General features: G+C 43.6%; 1 protein-coding gene across 4 annotated transcripts in view; it reads right to left on the minus strand.

Moving 5' to 3' along the window:
- The window catches only part of INPP5F (inositol polyphosphate-5-phosphatase F), a gene marked incomplete at its 3' end in the record, with an annotated part of 81,357 nt that extends 79,778 nt beyond the window's left edge, over positions 1-1,579 (minus strand). For all 4 annotated transcript variants that reach the window (XM_080913533.1, XM_080913532.1, XM_080913535.1 and 1 more), the window contains exon 1: positions 1,270-1,579. In XM_080913533.1, the coding sequence (XP_080769659.1) occupies positions 1,270-1,366 (97 nt within the window). In that variant the 5' untranslated portion in view covers positions 1,367-1,579. The remainder of the gene's footprint in view (positions 1-1,269) is intronic.
- Positions 1,580-18,948: the final 17,369 nt, after the last annotated feature.

The following is an 18,948-nucleotide window of genomic DNA, read 5'->3' on the forward strand; positions in this document are numbered from 1 at the left end:
GTTGATAAGGACTTATCCATCCATTTATGCATTCCAACTCCCAGGAATTTGGCTCTTGGGAATTTTACAGCCTAATTCTCCCTGCTTTACACCTCAGAGGGTGGCAGGCTAGGAAAGTAGTCAGATTCGGATAAAGACAAAAAACTCGCCAAAATTAGCCCACCTACACCATCAATCCCAAAGTCACCAAGAGTCTTACTGTAGACACGGTAGTGCCTCCATTCTGAAAAGAGGAAATAAAATACAGCGGCAAGAAAATAGAACCAGAGCCATATTTCTGGAGGAGAAAACAAGTTCTCCATCTCTCTAAGGGACATAGTGGACTCTGCTGAAGAGTATCACCAAAACGCTCACCAAAGTTTGAACACAGGAGTGTTCAAACTCCACTTTCTGGAAGCTCACACCTCTCTCCTCACCTGAAAAAGAAGATTCCGACCCTACTCCTGCAGGCTGCTGTGTGGATTGGCACTAAGACACTAAAGGACCTGTCCCTGGAAACCATCCCATAAGAGGTAACAGGATGGCCTGAAAAACTCCCTTGAAGTTATTCTACTAGATTCACTCAAGGAACACAGAAAAAAGTCCAACGCGGTAGCTCTTTGAAAAGTTCCAGTCTCACTTTTCCTAAAGTAAAAAGATCTTGACTGATGAAGAAAAGGCACTGGCGAACTAAGTAGGAGCTCCCCAGACTCCTCAGAGCGATAACTGACCGCAGCTGTCTGAGAACAGGAGCTTAACCACCAACTGCAAACAAAGTTTCCTAAAGCAAACTGATGGCTGGAGACTTTGACCTCTCCTAACTTTGTGTGACATCCAACACAATTCCTTCTCGAAAACAGCAATTCGTACACTAGTTTTCGATCAAGTGCTGTAAGGTAACCGTCCTAAAGTCACTTTTTAATAAGGGACCAGGAACAATCCAGGGATGTCAACAAGAAGTGTCCCGCAGACGGTTCCACTGAACTGATGGAACTGGAATCCACAACTTCCCACGCTGGACCGTGCGAAGACGCTGCAGGTGGAGGCCTGAGGGGGTCCCGCTCCCCAGGCCCCAGATACTGGAGGAGGTGCACTAAAAGGGGTGACCGGCCTTTCCCGCCTCACTTTGACAAGAGTGCGCCGAGGCGGCGGCTGCTCCCCTCAGGACCAGCGCTGACATCCCCAAACGTCCCGCCCAGCCTCCCGATCTCTGCTCCGGAGGGGCCGGGCCGCGCCCCCCGCGCTCCAGCTGGCCCGCGCGCCCCACCCAGCCCGCGCAGCGCGCCTCACCGGGACGGAGCTGCAGGCCACCGTCGCGCCGGCTGCACCACAGGGCACGCTCGCCCTGCTGCAGGATGTAGTGGTCCTTGGCCTGAAAGAGCTCCATGCCGGCCCCACGCGCTCCGGGAGGCGGTGGTCCCCCGGCCCAGGCACGGCAGCAGCCCGCCCGGGAGCGATGCAGGAGTCCTCCTCCACCGCGACCACCAGAGCCCGTGCCTCGAGGAGACTCCGAGGATCCACCCCACGGAGGAACAGGGCGGGGAAGTACTCGGGGGCCTGACCCGCCGACCGAAAACACGCTGGGGCGGCCGAGGCCCGGGAGGCCTTTCCCCCTCCCCCCACTACTCCTGTGCCTAGGCTCCGCCCCCTACTCTGAGTCTCCACCTCCTATAGTTCATCCTGGCTCCCTCTAGACTCCGCCTCCCCCCAGGTTCCTCCCATGTTCCTCCCCACGCCATGCAACTTTCCCTCCTATAGTTCCTCCCCTCTCCCTTAGGCTCCGCCCGGGCTCAGGCTCCACCTCCGACCTTCCGACTCCGCCTCCCTCTGTAGTTCTCTGAAAGCCCCTAGGCCCCGCCTAGGCTCCGCCCTAGCCCCGCCCTGGCCCCGCCCGGCCCCGCCCACGACCTTCTAGCTCAGCCCTCTCCAGTCTGTGTCTCAAGCCTCTTTCTCCTTTCAGCTCTTACTGTTCCTCTTTCAGCTCCTCCCTCTCTGTTTAGAGCCTCCACTCCTCCACCTCTGCCTCTCCCACTCTCTGGCCTTCTTACCAGCTGTGACCTCAGGCAGACCCTGGGCCTAAGTCTGGTTAGACTGGCTAGACGCCCTTTGTGCAGCCATTTCTCGATCTTTCCCTGATGTGAAGCCGGTCCTTCCTTCCTTCCTTCCATTAGCTCCTAGAAAAGCCTGGTCTAGTCCCCAAATCCACCTAACATTCCTTCTTCCCCGGAGTACATTTCCCCCTAGTCTGAGTATAGACCAAACCAAGCTCATAAGTGCAGCTATAGGCTGGCTTCAGGACTCTATCCCAAGTTGACCCTCCGCTGAACAGTGACCGCTCTGTTTTGGCATTTCCTATTAGAACCTGGACACCAACAATCATTTAGTAAATGCACATCAATGCAGATGCATATCAACAGAATACACACTAGAGTTAGCAGGGCTAGTGAGGGAGAAGGTACAGGAAAGTCTGAGAAGCCAGCCTACCGTAAGTCAGTTCATGAAGTAAAAGGGACGTCACTCAGAGATAGTAAAATGACCAAGTGGCAATCTGAACCAGAAAGGATTTGGGAGATAAAGCTTCCAGTTCTAGACCTATCTCCCAGTCTCCAGACTCCTCTTTGGGTCTGTCTTTCTGAGTGACATTGGGACAATTTTAGTCTCTAGTGGTTGAATTTGTGACATTTATTACACTCTTAGGCTCCCAATTCTGTATGTTAATGAGTCTTCTTCCTTTCTTCTGTCTTTAATGTCCGTAAAGCAATCTTTAAAAAAAGAAGAAGAAGAAGCCTAAGGGTTGGAGAGATGGCTATATGGGTTGAGGGTACTTTGCTACTTTTGCAGAGGACCTGTGTTCAGTTCCCAGCACCTTCAGGGCAGCTCACAACCATCTGTGATTGGACACCTCTTCTGACCTCTGTCCCTGTATGCATGTAGTGCACATAAATATAAAGTAAGTGGTTGTTTTTGTTTTTCTTAAGAAGCCTAAGATACCACAAAGGATATAATACTTTTAACCTTTTGCTCAAATGAAATTGAGAGGTCTCCAAAAACAGGAAGGAGCTCTTATTAATAAACATTACCAAGACCATACTTATTTCATGGTTGAATTTCCACAGACCATCAAAAGTCTCATGACAACAAGATGACCTGGGATCTTTCTCCATAAGTTCAGTACCTTATGGCTGTTCCGGACAACCCACTGTAAGGGCTGCGATTACTCTACCAAATCTTAACCATGTGATTTAGGCAAAGGTAATGTGATGGTTTGTATATGCTTGGCCCAGAGAGTGGCACTATTAGAAGTTGTGGCCCTGTTGGAGAAGGTAACTAACTCACTGTGGTCGTGGGCTTTAATACCCTAGTCCTAGCTATCTGGAAGGCAGTATTACACTAGCAGCCTTTAGATGAAGATGTAGAACCCTCAGCTCATCTACCATGTCTGCCTGGATTCTGCTGTACTTCTGCCTTGATGATACTGGACTGAACCTCTGAACCTGTGAACCAGCCCCGATTAAATGTTGTCCTTAGAAGACTTGCCTTGGTCATGGTGTCTGTTCACAGCAGTAAAACCCTAAATAAGACAGGTAATAACAGTAAAAAGTTTCAACAGAAACTTAGAAAACTGAATCAACTGCAGATTTATTGTTGAATTCAGGCATATGCTGACTTTCTTCAGCAAACATGAGTACTGAGAAAGTTCTTTGAAGACAGTATGTCCTGAAAATGATTTCATTAGTTATTAAAGAATCATATTAAACACTCCTGTTTAAAGCCAGGCATGATGGTGCATGCCTGAAACCCCAACACTTAGGAGATAAAGGCAAGGAGGATCAGACATTCAGAGCTAGCCTGGGCTACATGAGACCATGTCTCAAAATTTTAAAAAAAAATTACTTGATTAAAACCTTTCCAAATGTTTTAAACCAGTGGTTCCAACCCTGTGGCCACAAACTAGAATCAGCTGGAAAAAAAATTTAAGTATACCAATACTTAGACTTCAGAGCAGCTGAAGAATTTAATTAGTGTAGTGCATTAGCACCATTTTTTTTTTCTAAACCAAATGAGTGTAATGTTCACCTAATGTTGAAGAGCACTGTTTTGAATGAAATTAATTGGAAAACTGCCTGACAGTCTGGTAAACATACCAGGTACTCCTTAATGCCATTATATGAGATTGGGTACCTATAAATTCACATCTAACACTCAGTAAGAGAGAAAATCCTAGGAACATGATACCCCAGTTATCTGTCTGACTCAAAAGCATACTGCTCTCTCCTTCTGGTTCCAAACCCACACTGAGCTCTGAGGTGGGAAGAGCCCCAGCCAGGCAAAGGGGATGGAGAGGAAAAGGGGCAGAATTTGTCCTCAGGCAGATCTCAGCAAGTCCTTGCCACAGCTGACTTCCCTTCACCTTAGACTTTGTGACCCTTGTATCCTGCAGAGTTCTTGACCACTGCCTGACCTGTCCACACCTGTCCTATTTTCTAACCTTCATTCCTCTTCCAGCCTGCTGATCCAAGGTCTTCTGTCTGCTCCTCACCAGGTTACATAAGAAGTCATTTTTGTTGTTCTACTTTTTGAACATTGATGACCATTATACATGTTAATTACCTTCTTTTACATGTATGGTTATATTTTAATTATTCTTTTGTTTGTTTTTCAAGACAGAGTTTCTCTGTGTAACCCTGGGACAGATCTGTCTGCCCGATTCTTAGTACTGGGACTAAAGGCTTCTTTTGGGTTTTTGAGACAGTATCTCACTATATATGTAGTGTGGAATTCAATACCTAGAACAGGCTTGGTTTTGAACACAAAAAGATTTGCCTGTACCTGCCTCTGCCTCCCAACTACTGGAATGAAAGGCATGTCCTACCATACATAACCCTACCTTTTATTTTTATTTTTAACTGTGTGTCCAAGTATCAATGTATCTGTGTGTGTGTGTGTGTGTGTGTTTGTGTGTGTCTCCATGTGTGGATATGTCTGTGAGTGTGGATATGTGTGTATAGGGAGTACATATGAAACTAGTGCCTACAGAGGCTAATAGAGGGTGTCAGATCCCCTGGAGTTAATACCTGTACTTTAATTTTTTCAAAGCCTACTTTTAATGATGGTTCTTAAATGCTTTAACCTCCGTTCTATCCCACCACCCACCAGAGGTAGTAGAAAAGTAAGGACATGTGGGATGTGGACCTGTTTACAAATGGTTCTTTGGAGCAAATCCCATCTGTGTTGTCAGGGAATCGGCAGTTCAGCTCATAGGTCAACGGTGACAGCTCAACCCATTCACAGATACTTCATGAATACACCAACAGTCCAGTTTGGTAGAGTAGGGATAGCAAGCATGAATCAGCATCAGTGGCATAAACTAGCAGAGACAGCCAGACCTCTGTCTAATCGGCATGAGTCAACAGGAGGTACCAGGACCAAGATGGACACCAGAAGAAGTTCTTCACCATGCCTCTCTTGGTGAAGTATCTCATCTGAGATCATCGAAGTCTCGAGACCAAGAAGCTTGCAGAGATAGCTCTACGAGCAAGCCTTTCTCACAATGTGTTGAGTCCTATTTATACTCCCTCCAAACATCATGTGTGCTCCACAGGTCATGCCTCAGCATGTGAGTCTGTCTTAGCAAAGCTTCAGAAGTCTGCATCAGCTGACGTCATTCTGTCAAACAGCCTGAGTCCAAGGAAGCAGCAAGAACACCACCAGACCATTTCTAGTTCAAATCTTTCTGTGGAGTCCCAACAAATGTAGTTCAGCTACACAGTGTAAGGCAGACTGATACATGTGTGTCATTATTGAGGAATCCTTCATCATGTGTCCTTTCACGTGCTTGTTTTAACAGAACGTTCTTCCACCTCTGTCTGCTTCAGTGCAACATTCCTTCATGAGTCTGCTTTAGGGAAACATGCTTTTATTTTTGTCTGCTTCAGGCAAACCCTCTTTCATGTGTTTGCCCCAACAAAATACCATTTGACAAAACTTTCTAAAGAACTTGAAAGTTTACACTTCAAGTACCCCGCACCCCCATTCAAGTCCTCTGCAAGCAGTGTGTGCTCCTACATGATGAGCCACCTCTCCAATTTCCCTTTTTTTAACTTAAAAAAATAGAGAATCCCTGCAGCACTGAAATCAACAAATGTGCACAAATGCATCCTGAAGTAGAAACTTCTAGTTTCTTTGGAAAGGTAGTTATGTCAAATGATGTTTTGCTGGGGCACACAGGTGAAAAGATGTCATGCTAAAGCACACAAGTGGGGAAATTTTTTCCTGAAGCAGACACAGGTGAAAGGATGTTTTAATATAGCTAACACGTGGAAGGACCTGTGAAGAAGGATGACCCCACAGACAGTGGGAAAAAAGCAGTGAGCACAGGAAGGCTGACCCCACAGACAGTGGGAGAGGAGGACTGAGCATTGGTTTGCTTTGCTCTGCCTCACTACTCTTCAAAAGCTTTGCATAGCTTTGTTCAACTCAACTTATGGTAATGCCACCATTGAAAGACACTCCGCCCAGGAACTGATTTTGAGGTTTCTGCAGCAGCTCCCCTCTTTGAGGCCATTGGTGGGCCTGGTGGTTCTTTCAGGATTGAACTACAGCTACTAGTTTGTGCCTGGTTTCTGCCTGCCTAGAGGACTGGACTATAGTTGCTGAGTCTTGTTTGGTGTTTGCTACAGGCCTGAACTGCTGCCAAAAAAGATTAAGCTTATTCCCCAAAGAACTGTTGCTGAACAGATGCACCACCCCCATATCCTAATACCTAATTTTTTCCCCACTACCTCTAATGGTGGACTAGAGGAAAGGTTGGATCCTTCTTAAAAGTAGGTTGCAAAAGAATTCATGTAAACAGTATTCACATGCTTAATTCTACCCAAATGAAAGTGGTAGATGACTCAACTCTGATAAGAATTTTGAACCTTCAGTGTCAGGTTCTTTTGTTTGTTTTGATTTTGTGGTAAAGGAAATCAAACTGTTGGCCTCACACATGACAGACCAGAACTCCACACATGAACTATACAGCCAGTTTCTCAATGTTAGTATTATTATGTTTAAGTCTGATTAGACTTTGGTATCCTCTGGTAAAATTTGACCTTAGCATCATTTCCTGCCTCTTGTTTATACTTGTTCACAGTCATTTACATCAAATGTCTACCAAAGCTTACGATTTTCCTTTTTTCTTTTTTAGATTTATTTATTATTTAATGTGCATTGGTGTTTTGGCTGTGTATGTCTGTGTAAGGGTGTTAGATCCTCTGGAACTGGACTTACAGTTGTGAACTGCCATGTGGATGGTGGGAATTGAACCTGGGTCCTCTGGAAGAGCAGCCAGTGCTCTTATGTCTTATCTCTGTTTAAGAAATATCGCAGTGAAGACATTGGTTTCGTTTGGTTGTTTAGTTTTGGGTTTGAGATAATCTTAATCTACAGGCTAGGCCACCCTAGAACTCACTGTGTTCTTCTGGTATCTCAAATGCAGCACTCCTTCTTGACCCCAGACTCCTAAATTCTAAATTCTAAGATTATAGGGGTGAGATGCCACACCTAGCAAAAATAAGTTTTTAAATTTTGCTTTCACAAATATTTTACCTCTTCACAGGAGGCTAATTTCTTAGAATCAGCAGTCTGATGACTTCTTTGTTTGCTTAAGATAGGATCTGTGTCTCTGTGAGTGTATGAAAGTATGCAGCAATCTTTAACCTCTGCATGATAAAATTATACTTGGATGTCTACATAGATAAGCAGTCAGAATGGATTAACTTTAGGATTAAGGGCCCAAGACACAGCTGTGATGGAGGATGCTTGGGGATGTGTAGTAGTGTGATGTAATTTTCTATTACCAGAGAAGTCCCCCTCATCTGTGTATCTAATCCATTGGGGGCTGCCTCAGGACCAGAAAAGCAGGGGCAGAGGGTAGGGAGCAGAGGAAGCACTGAATAAATGTATATTATTGGGACAAGTGCAGCCAGGTCAAGAACCCCAATGCCTCAGTCCTATAGAAATGGAAATATTTGTGTGAGACACACAGAGAGATGACAAGGGCATCCTCTGGTTCAAGTACATATGAACATTTATGTTATAAATAATTGACCAGTATATGTATAGCCTGAGACTGCTCCATACAGAGACCTCCCACTGAGACTAGCTAGCCTCTCATCCTATTAAACTAGTTTATCTGTGTGAGTACATGCCACATATGTGTGGGGACCTATGAAATTGAAAAAGGAGAGTCAGATGCCTCAGAACGGGAGTTATAGGTGGTTCTGAGCTGCCTGACATGGATGCTAGGAACTGGACTCAGATCCTCCGGAAGTGCTCTTAACCACTGACCTTTCTCTAGCCCCAGATAATGTATTTCAGATAAAGTCTCACTATGTAGCTCAGGCTGGGCTGAAACTTGCTGTGTAAACTGGGCTAGCCTTGCACTCACCAAGATCCCCTCCCCCTTGTCTTCTGAGTGCTAGGATTAAGGGCATGTGCCACCACACGCAGCTCTAGGCATAAATTTTTCTCAACCTACTTTAATAAATGTTCAACCTCTCCTCTAGCTGACCACTCACCAGAGGTAATGGGAGAGAAAAGTTATTAGAACATGGGGGAAGTAGACCTGTTTAAAGATAGTCCTTTGAGGGTAAGGTGAACCTCTGTTGTCAAGATATCACCAGTTCAGTTCAGTAGCAAATACCAAATACAAATCATCAACTACACTTCAGTCCTGTCAGAAGACACCACACATGAACCAGCAGCTGCAGTCCACTCCACTTGACAGTTACCACACAGGAACCAGCAAGAGCAATCAATCCATAAGAAACGGCATGACTCGCCAACCTACCCAAGGCCCTGGAAGCAGCAAGAAACCGCAGGAATCTTATGAGAAGTTCTTTGTGTAGTTTCTCTCTAAGGCATCACCACAAACAGAGCTCAGCAACGCAATATAAGGCGTACCAATACATGCTTGTCTTTAGCGAAGAATAGCAAGGCAAAACAAAACAAACCAATGCTTGAGCTCCTTCTATCCATGGGGTCATATTTATAGTCTTCTATCATGCATCCTTTCATGTGTCTGCTTCAGCAAAACATTCTTTCACTGTGTGCCCTGGCAAAACATCATTTGACATAACTGACTTTCCAGAAAGACCAGAAGTTTCTACTTCACCAGCCTTACATATATTTTTACCAATACTATTGGTTCTGCTTCTCCAAACCAAAAAAATACATGAATAAAGCCCGACAGAGTGGAGCATTGGGGAGGCAGAAGCAGAGAGATACTTGGGGTTTGCTGGCCAGCAAATTTAGCTGAATCAGTAAGGTTCAGTCCAGATTCAGTGAGAGACCTTACCTTGAAAAAGCAAGGCAGAACACAATGGTCTGTCTCTGGCCTCCACAGTATAGAAACATAATTGTACCTATACACACAAAGCAAGGAGCTGAACATTCCCTATACTTCACAGGTTGAAGAGCTCCCCATCCTGTTGACATGCTAGAGAGAAGATTAGGGGATGAGATAGGTGCTCTGATGAGTGATGGGAGATGAGCTTCCTTAAACCCCTCACTTACCTATTAGGAAAACACAACAAGAAAGTCACCAGTCCACCAGCACCTGAACCTTGAAGTTCCCAGAAGTATTAGAAATTTTCTGTTGTAGCTAAGACATCCAAGTCTTTCCTTGTGATAGTGATTTACAATCATTATCTAGTTTCTTGTGGTTTTGTCAGTTTACTCATAACCTTGTTTCAGTAAATATTTAAAAAAATGGTTCTGTTGCTACTGGATCCAGCAGTCTCACTCCATGGGAGCCACTCCAGTCTGGAGCTGGGCACCCGGTCCCACATGATTCTCTACAGTCAGGTAAAATTATGATTCAACAATTAATAACTTATCAAACAGATTTATATGTTAAATTTTCAATCCACAATACATCCAAACAATAAATTCACTGCCAATTAATAAAGACATAAGCCATACACCTAGACAAGATAAAACCAATCTGGTTCACCTTGATCTGAACCATCTTCCTCTGCAGCCTCCATCTTGCATCTTCTGCTTTCTCCTTCTCTTCCACCTTACCAAAACTTTATTCCCGCCCACTCTTTACTGTCCAATAATGTATCACCTTGACATCAACCTACACATCACCTTTTCTGTTTACTTAAAAAAAAAAAAAAAACTTTTCCCTCAAATGTAAGCTGTGTACAACTATTACCATTTGAAAGTCATATACATGACTATGTTTTCTCAAAGTTAATTAGCTTGGGTAGGCTTTAAAACTAAATTAGTCTTCAACCCAATCAGAAATCTGAGAATGGCCAAATATCTATAAACATAGGAAGCCTAACACGGCTTCCGGATCTGAGACGGGTTGTAGAGACAAAGTTCCACTAGCAGTCCCCTAGTAGCAACATGTAAGAGCAAGTCTTTAGCCTTCTGGCCCAGGATCAATTAACAGACCTTTGAAATGCAGAAATCTTGAAGGACTGATAATTTGGGCTCAGCAAGATGGCCAATCAACTATTCTGCAATGTGTCCTGTTTTAGACAGTAGTAGTCTGTAGATGAAACAGGCAGTTTCTGCCTAGTGGCCGCCTACCCACAAAGAATATCTCACCTGGAGCTAGAGATGTTCATTAAATCCACCAAAGGGGAACTGTTAGGAGCAGATATGTCTCAACAAAAGATAAATAACATAAAATGTCATAATTTCTGGACTTCTGATATTTTTGAAAACTATTTATATAAGGTAATCTAGACTGTTGTCTGTTAACTATTCTCAGCTATTTCTGATAAGAATATTTTAAAACACCCTAACTGTGAACTAGGAGCCATGAATTTGTTATTTGGCCCCTATTTCCTATGTTTAATTAACTCAGAAGTTTGAAAAAGCATCAATAGAACTACTGGGCCCAAACCCTACTTTAAATTTTCTTGTAACAAATAGGTTCTATACCAATGTAAAGATATGACTTTAGCTTAATTACCAATGGCTGTACAAGTCAATCTGGCTAATTCCTCCCTGTTAATTATGACCATTTCTAAATTCCTCATAAAAACAACCTTATAATAACTACCTTCAACCCCTCAAAGTCCAGAGAATTGGGGCGACAACTCTTCATAGGCTTCCTCATGGTGCATATGGGCATTGAGATATCGAGAAGTGGGGAGGGGATGAGGAAGCTGGCCAGGCCTCAAGAAGGAAAGCCACCTTGCTATAGTCTCTGATTTTTGTGCTGGCTGGATCTGGCTAAAAGTCCCTGAGATCAGGAGTCTAAGCAGGCCAGTTCAGCATTCTTATGATGAGCGTCACCAAAACTGCACATTCTGAAATATATACATCTCAAAAGAAATGTTTTAGTATCAAGGTATCTTTTTATTTGATCCTCTTGAGTCTAATTTTTCAGGCAGTCTTCCTCTATCAAATCTGATTCATATAACTCTGGAAGGCATCCAAAGCCGAATCATACTTCTTAAAAACACAAAAACAAAACCTTTTTCCCAAAACAGCAATCAGAATATTTTATATCTTGTATTCTCTCCCAGAGAAATAATATAACCACATCACACCCATTTTGAAATTTAAAACAATATAAAACAAATGAATAAACTAAAACATTGTATGTTGTATGATATTATTCTTAGGCCTCTAATAATCTGTCGTGTCAAGAAATCAACTCAAAAATCCCATGGATCCCACATTAAGAGAATATGAGTCTCCTGTTATGGTAATTTAAAAATAACCACAAACCCTCACTAGCTGGCATCTGATGAGCCACATGGTCTTAGCAGGGTAATTCATAAAACAAACTAACACCTTCTATCAATTTCAATAAGTAAGCAACTTGTAAAAACAGGTCTTTAGCCCAAACTATATAGATCTGTCCAGCTCTCGGTCTGGAGCGTCAGATCTTCATTTATTAATAACTTCTATAATATATGTCTCTATTCACTCTGCCTGGTGTACAGACTTCTATTTTTAATAACCTTATTAACTTGCAAATATCACCTCTCTCTTCTTGGAGTCTGTGACTAATTTTCCCTAATTCTGAACCATGGGTGAAAATCCCCACGTGATTCAGGTGAACTCTGTACTCTCTTCTTCTAACTATAAAAACAAACTTGACTTGAGCATTAAATCTTCATACCATCTTCAAAACAAACCAGCTTTTTAATACATTTTCCAAACAATTTTGTCAACGAATCAAGCAGCTTCTAATTTCTCACTCTCTGTGTTCAGGGTAGCCTGAATTCTCACAGCAGGGGACCCAGAGCCTGCAAGCAGAGGCTGCCTCTGTGTTTCTTTTGTTTAAGGTTCCCCTTACTCCCAGCTTGAGATATCATGTGACTCAACATGGTGCTGGCCCCCTCTTACTTAGGAAATAAAAGTCTCTCAGGCTAATAATCTTAACTTTCTAGTGGATTCTTGTCTAATAAGTTGGTTCATCACCTGTTGTGGTAAAATAAAAAAGTTTTGTTGCTACTGCTCCCATGGTCTGACTCAGCTGTGGAGCCGGACACCTGGGTCCACACGGTCCTCTACAGCCCAGTAAAATCATGACTGAACAATCAATAACTTATCAAACAGATTTATATATTAAATTCTCAATTCACAATACATCTAAACAATAAATTCACTGCCAATTAATAAAGATATAAACTGCCCACCTAGACAAGATAAAACCGATCTAGTTCACCTTAATCTGAACCATCCTCTGCAGCCTCCATTTTGAATCTTCCGCTTTCTCCTTCTCTTCCACCTTACCAAAACTCTGTCTCCACCCCACTCTCAACTGTTCAACCACGTGTTTCCTTGACATCAACCTATATAACCTCATGAAGGATAATAGGAAGAGGTTAAGCATTGTTTTAGAGTGGTCTATGTGTGTGCATACACATGTATCTTTTATTTATATATAATATATATATGTATACACACATATACATATATGACTGTTTAGGAAACACTATATGACTATCCATCAGTTAAGAGTACTTGCTCTTCCATAGGACTGGAGGCCAGTTCCCAGCAACCATATAAAGCAGCTCACAATTTTCTGTAACTCCAACTCCAGAGGAGCCCTTTGTCCTCTGCAGGCACCTGCATATGCACACACAATGCACACACAACACACACACACACACACACACCATATCACAGAGACACAGAGAGAGATAGAGACAGAGACAGAGAGACAGAGAGGGAGGAAAGGAGAGAAAGAGAACTCAAAATAAAATAAATACTTGGAAAAAATTAGAGCAAAGGGAAAAGTTCTTCATGAGGAGATTGTCATATTGGTTTTTAAGGAGGGTGGGAGAGGCAGACTCCCCCGTGTTTAACATGACAGATCAGATTTTCCTTCTCTCTATTCTGAAGCTGATAAGAACTGACTAAAATTGTCAAGGACCCAAATTACTTCAGCCAGTTTCACAATTTTTTTTTAATTTTATTTTTGTTGTGGGGTATCTACCAGAAATGACTGTTTAGACATGGGTTTAAGCCAACAGAAAGTCTTTATTAGCTGGCCAGCAATTATGGCCAGCTAATAATACAGGCTGTTCAGGATCCCAGTATAGCCCCAAATCTTTCTCAGGGTGAACTTTTAGGCACAAAAGACATGTCACGTCCTGGGTTGACATACTTCAGTCAACAAGGACAGTTAGCCATTATTGGAACTATCAAGGCAAAATAGTAAGGTCTATTTAGAGACTTTTCCAGAACTCTGAAGGATGCCCAGGGCTTTGTTCTCATGAGCTGGTGAGGCTGTCTGCAGTCTGAACTTTACAGCCTGAATAGTACTTGGATCATGGTGTCAATTTCGCTAAGGTCTAGAGGCTTACTAAGATCTGGTCCCTATTATAACTTTATATTAAATATATAGATGTTTTGTTTTCATGTATGTTTATGAACCACATGTATTCCTGGTGCCCTTGAAACTGGAAGATGATGTCAGATCTCACAGAGCTGGAGTGACAAGCACTGCCTTAGTTAGGGCTACTATTGCTGTGAGGAACCACCGTGAACATGACCAGCTTTGTCTGGAAAGGGTTTATTTGGCTTATGTTTCAACATCACTGTTCATCATCAAAGGAAGTCGGGACAGGAACACAAGCAGGACCATCATGATGAAGAGGCCATTTGGGAGGTGCTGCTTACTGGCTTGCTTTTCACGACTTGCTCAGCTTGCTTTCTTGTAGAACTCAAGACTAAGCCAGGCGTTGTGGTACATGCCTTTAATCCCAGAACTCCGGAGGCAGAGGCAGGTGGATCTCTGAGTTTGAGGCCAGCCAGGTCTACATAGTGAGTTCCAGAACAGCCAAAGAAACCTTGTCTGGAAAAACAATACAAACAAAAAAACAGAACCCAGAACTACCAGTCCAAAGGTGGCCCAACCCACAATGGGCTGGTCCCTCTCACATGAATCAGTAATTAAGAAATTGCCCTTACAAATTTGCCAATATCTCAATCTTATGAAGGCAGTTTTCTAAATTGAGGTTCCCTTCTCTCTGATGTCTCTAGCTTGTGTCAAGTTGGCATAAAACTAGCCAATACGGTCACCATGTGGGTGCTAGGAACCAAACCCAGAACTCTGGAAAATCAGCTAGTGCTCCCTGCCCCCACCCCTTTGTAAGACAGATTCTCTCTACGTATAATATTGGCTGTACTGATAGTTGCTATATAAACCAGGCCTCCAACCCGCAGAGATCTGCCTGCCTCTGCCTCCCTCCCAAGTGCTGGGTTTAAGAATATTCACAGCCATAGCTGGTACATCCAATACTCTTAACAGCTGAGACATCTCTCTGCTCTCTCCAGCCCTCCTTAATATTTTTATTTAGTGTGTGTGTGTGTGTGTGTGTGTGTGTGTGTGTGTGTGAAGAGAGGCAAACTTTCCTGAATTTAATATTTTCCTCTCCCCTTACAAGAAGCCTTTAAAAAAATAACTGTTTTAAATTAGTTTTAAAATATGTCTTCTTATTCGTATGAGTGTTTGCTCGCATATAGCTATATGTACCATGTGCACACCGTGCCCAGAGAGGTCAGAAGAAGGCACTGAATCTCTGGAGCTGGAGTTACCGATGGTTGTGAGCCGCCCAGTCAGTGCTGTGAGTACCTGGTTCTCTGCAAGAGCAGCTAATGCTCTAACTGCTGCACCATCTCTCCAGCCCCTTTTAAAAATTTTATTTACATACACGTGTGAGTGTGTGAATGTATGCCATGTGTGCATGCTCATGGAAGCCAGAAGTGAGTGTTGACTCTCAGGGAGCTGGATTTATGGATGGTTGTGATTCTGGTCTTCCGGAGAACAACAAGTGCTCCTGACTGATCTCTTGTCTCTTCAGCTGCTAATTAGCCTTTTACAGTAATTATTTCAGATTTGTCTAAATTAGACAGATGATTCTCACTTCTTTTCTGTTGTACACTTACTTGTTGTTTATTGGGTTTGTTGTTGCTGCTGCTGCTGTTGTTGTGCTGTTGAGGCAGAGCCCCACTAGCTCAGGGTGGCCTCAAACTCACTATGTTGCTGAAGCTGGTCTTGAACTACTGACCCTTGGTCCTCAGCTTCCCCAGCACTAGGATTAAAGATGTGCATATGTGCATACCAGTTTTAGGAGTACTAGGGATTAAACCCAGACCCTTGTGAATGACAAACACTCTATCAGCTTCCACACCCCTAGCCAGGTGGGGGTGGGGGTGGAGGGAGGACTGGGGGGGCTGGGGGGGAGGTTATTTTTGAAGCTCGTGCTCTTAATCCTTGAAATGAGACAAAGGGGGTTAGGAAATTAGTTCAGTGTTAGAACACTCTGCCTAGGAAATACAAAGCTCTGGGTTCATTTATTTATTTATTTTCTAAATAAATAAGCCAGTTGGCGGTGGTGCATGCTTTTAATCCCAACACTTGGAAGGCAGAGGCAGGGGGATCACAGAGTTCAAAGCCAGCCTTGTCTTCAGAGGGAGTTCCAGAATAGCCAGGGGTCTATAGAAAAAAAAACCTGTCTTGAAAAACAATAACAAAAAACTCAAGCAAAACAAAAAAACTAAATAAACACACCCTCCTTAGTTTAGTACATAGGTGTATATCACTCACCCAACTCACACAGAGACCTTTATCACCTAAGGCTCTAGAACCGTTTGCCTTTGCAGACAAGAAATTCCAGGATGACATTCTTTGTGTTCATTCCTCCGACTACAGACCCTTCTAAGCTGTCTGCCAGGCTTTTAAATGGAATAGATGGGGCAGAGTTCCTCGGTTTCTCAGCTACTGCAGTTGCACAGTTTTTAATGTCTGCACTGCCTGTAATTCTCACATAACTGACGGCCTGTCAGGGCCTGTTCTGTCACAAGTCAATAACTGTCCAAAAGCCTTCTGCTGGATCCCTGTGGTTAAGGTTGTTTTTTCAACAATACTTTGCAGTGCCTCAGTAAGCAGCAGGAGGCTGGGGTTGGGGGTGACTCTGGGGAGGAAGGTCTGCACATCCTTGGAAAAGCTGCTCTGTGGATTGATTTTTGGACCTGTTGTTTCTCCTACTTTAAGAATAATAGCATTGTACATGGAGTGCGTGGACATCTTGTGAGAGTAACACTTAGAAGTAAAGAGCTACAAGGCCCCAGCTTTCCTATTTCTGTTCCGCTCTTTTCCTAACGATTTGACAGCAATCCTTTGTCAGGCGGGCTGGCCAGCGGGCGCTGAAACAGTTGGGGTGGGATAACTCAGTGCTGGCATGGGGGGGTGCTCACAAATCTCTGACCACGATCAAAGGCTTGGGGGTGGGGTGCTGAAGGGGAAGGGCAAGAACAAACTGTGACTTGCCAAATTTCCAAGATGGTATTTTTAACTATGAGAGGAAACCAGGGAGCAGCTGAATAGAAAAACATGGCAAATATACTTGTCCTTTCCTTTCTCTTTTTCTGAGACAGGATCTCACTATGTTGTCCTGGCTGGCCTGGAACTCACTATGTAGAGCAGGCAGACTTAATCCTTAAAGATCCACCAGCCTCTACCTTCCCAGTGCTGGGACCAAAGGTATGTGTGTGTGTTATGTATATGTGTATATATATATGGCCTATTTACATAAGTAAAAATAAGTTTTTTTAAATGAATATAATTCTTATTTCTTTAATTCTATAAAGTCCTGTGTATGTTTTTTAAAATCTTACTTAACCATTGTCTTTTTGTAACACAAGACTTACATGGGCCTCTTGTGGGGAAGAGGGGGCATTAAGGTTTCTCTCCTAGCCTCTTCCTGCTGTCTGTTATAAAATCTAACCAAGCCACTGAGGGCTACTTCTGGTAAGGTCACCTCTTTGGTGGATACAGTCCTTTCTGCAGGGAGAAGGAAAGGCTGGGAGGGCTGCTTGGCCCTTAACCGAGCCTCTCTTGTCTTCAGCACAGACATGTCTAGGGAAGGATCGGTGAGGTCTCAAGAAAGGTATTAACAAAATGTGAACCGTAAACCATTCAATTTGGGGACTTTATATTAACAACAGCAGACTAGTGTCTGGACTTATCCTCCCCTGTGATTTTCAGACTGAGGCTGGAGCTCAGCTTAAGTTCACAGAGGAACAGCTACTTCAGGGGTTTTGTTGGCTCTCTTCTGTCTTTTGATGTGTTGTTTATTTTTCTTTTCAGGAGCTGAGAGCCATCTACAGAGATGGACTGACTGTAGCTCAAAATCAGTCCCCCCAGGGCTTCACCCACCCTTGTTTACTGCTGATCCCATCTCTTTGGAGCAAATTACTTTCAGTCCTGCAGGGGAGGAGTGGAGGCAGGGAGCTGAATGTTGGGGGAGGAAGGGAGAGGAGCAGCTGAGGTAAATCCATCAGCTAGCTCAGTCCTGCTAGTCAGCCCCCACAACCCTGCCCAGCTTAGATAAGCAGCTGTGCTTACCAACTGTGGTCCCCCACCCCCACTCCTTCAGTGCTGACACCTGAGTCCTAGCCCATCTCTCCCTCTCCTGTTAACCAGCCAGATGTGTCTAGACGAATGTCAAATCTTACCAAGGTCAGTGTCTCCTATAGAAATTGGGGATAAATTATAATATGTGCGTGCGTGCGCGCGCGCGCACACACACACACACACAGAGAGAGAGAGAGAGAGAGAGAGAGAGAGGGAAAGAGAGGGAAATTTTACTGAACAAAACATGGTCATTGTGACGAACAGCTTTAATCCCAGCACTGGGGAGGAAGAAGTGGATCTCTGTAAATCCCAGGTTAGCCTGGTCTATTCAGAGTTTCAGGCCAGGCAGGGTTCCATAGTTAAATCTTGTCTTCAATATATACAATGTATAAAATTTCCCCTTCAAGATTCCTCTGAGAGATCCCTAACATTTTAACTATGAACAGAAATTCCCCAGGAAAAGCCTGTCTATGTTGAAGGTCATACAAGCCTGATTAATTAAAATGCTAGTGATTATGGTAAAGTGGAATGTGAAGTATGAGTCCTATTATCTCCTAGCATCCATCCCTGTGGCTATCAGGTATGAGTATACACATGCGCACATAGATAGTATACGTGACTCAAATGTGTCAGTTCAAAATGCACCACTGGGAAATGAGAACTTTGACCTTCATCTGTCAGGAGTATTATCAGAGTCTTGACTCCCAGTGATAGAGTATGTGCCCGGTGGATAATAAAGCTTAAGCTGTGAGATGTCTCAATGTCATACAAAATTCTGATTCTGTGATTATTGTTCTGTATTATTTTTAAAATCCCTTCCCATTTAAAAGAGAGACCAGAAACCCAGTCCCAGCATGTGCATGAAAGAATTTTCTGTGCTTTTATCCCCTGGAAGGCTTTTGTGCCTGTTCATTGACTTCTCTCTTTAATCATTATCCTGTATCCCTCCCCCTTTTGTGAGTTTAGACTTGCCCTGCAGTTGTCTTTAATGCTTTAATAATTATATAGCTGGGTACACACACACACACACACACACACACACGCGCGCGCACGCACGCACGCACGCACGCATGCACACACGCACG

The sequence above is a fragment of the Micromys minutus genome, assembly GCF_963924665.1.
Source record: "Micromys minutus genome assembly, chromosome: 2".
In the NCBI taxonomy this organism is placed as follows: Eukaryota; Metazoa; Chordata; class Mammalia; order Rodentia; family Muridae; genus Micromys; species Micromys minutus.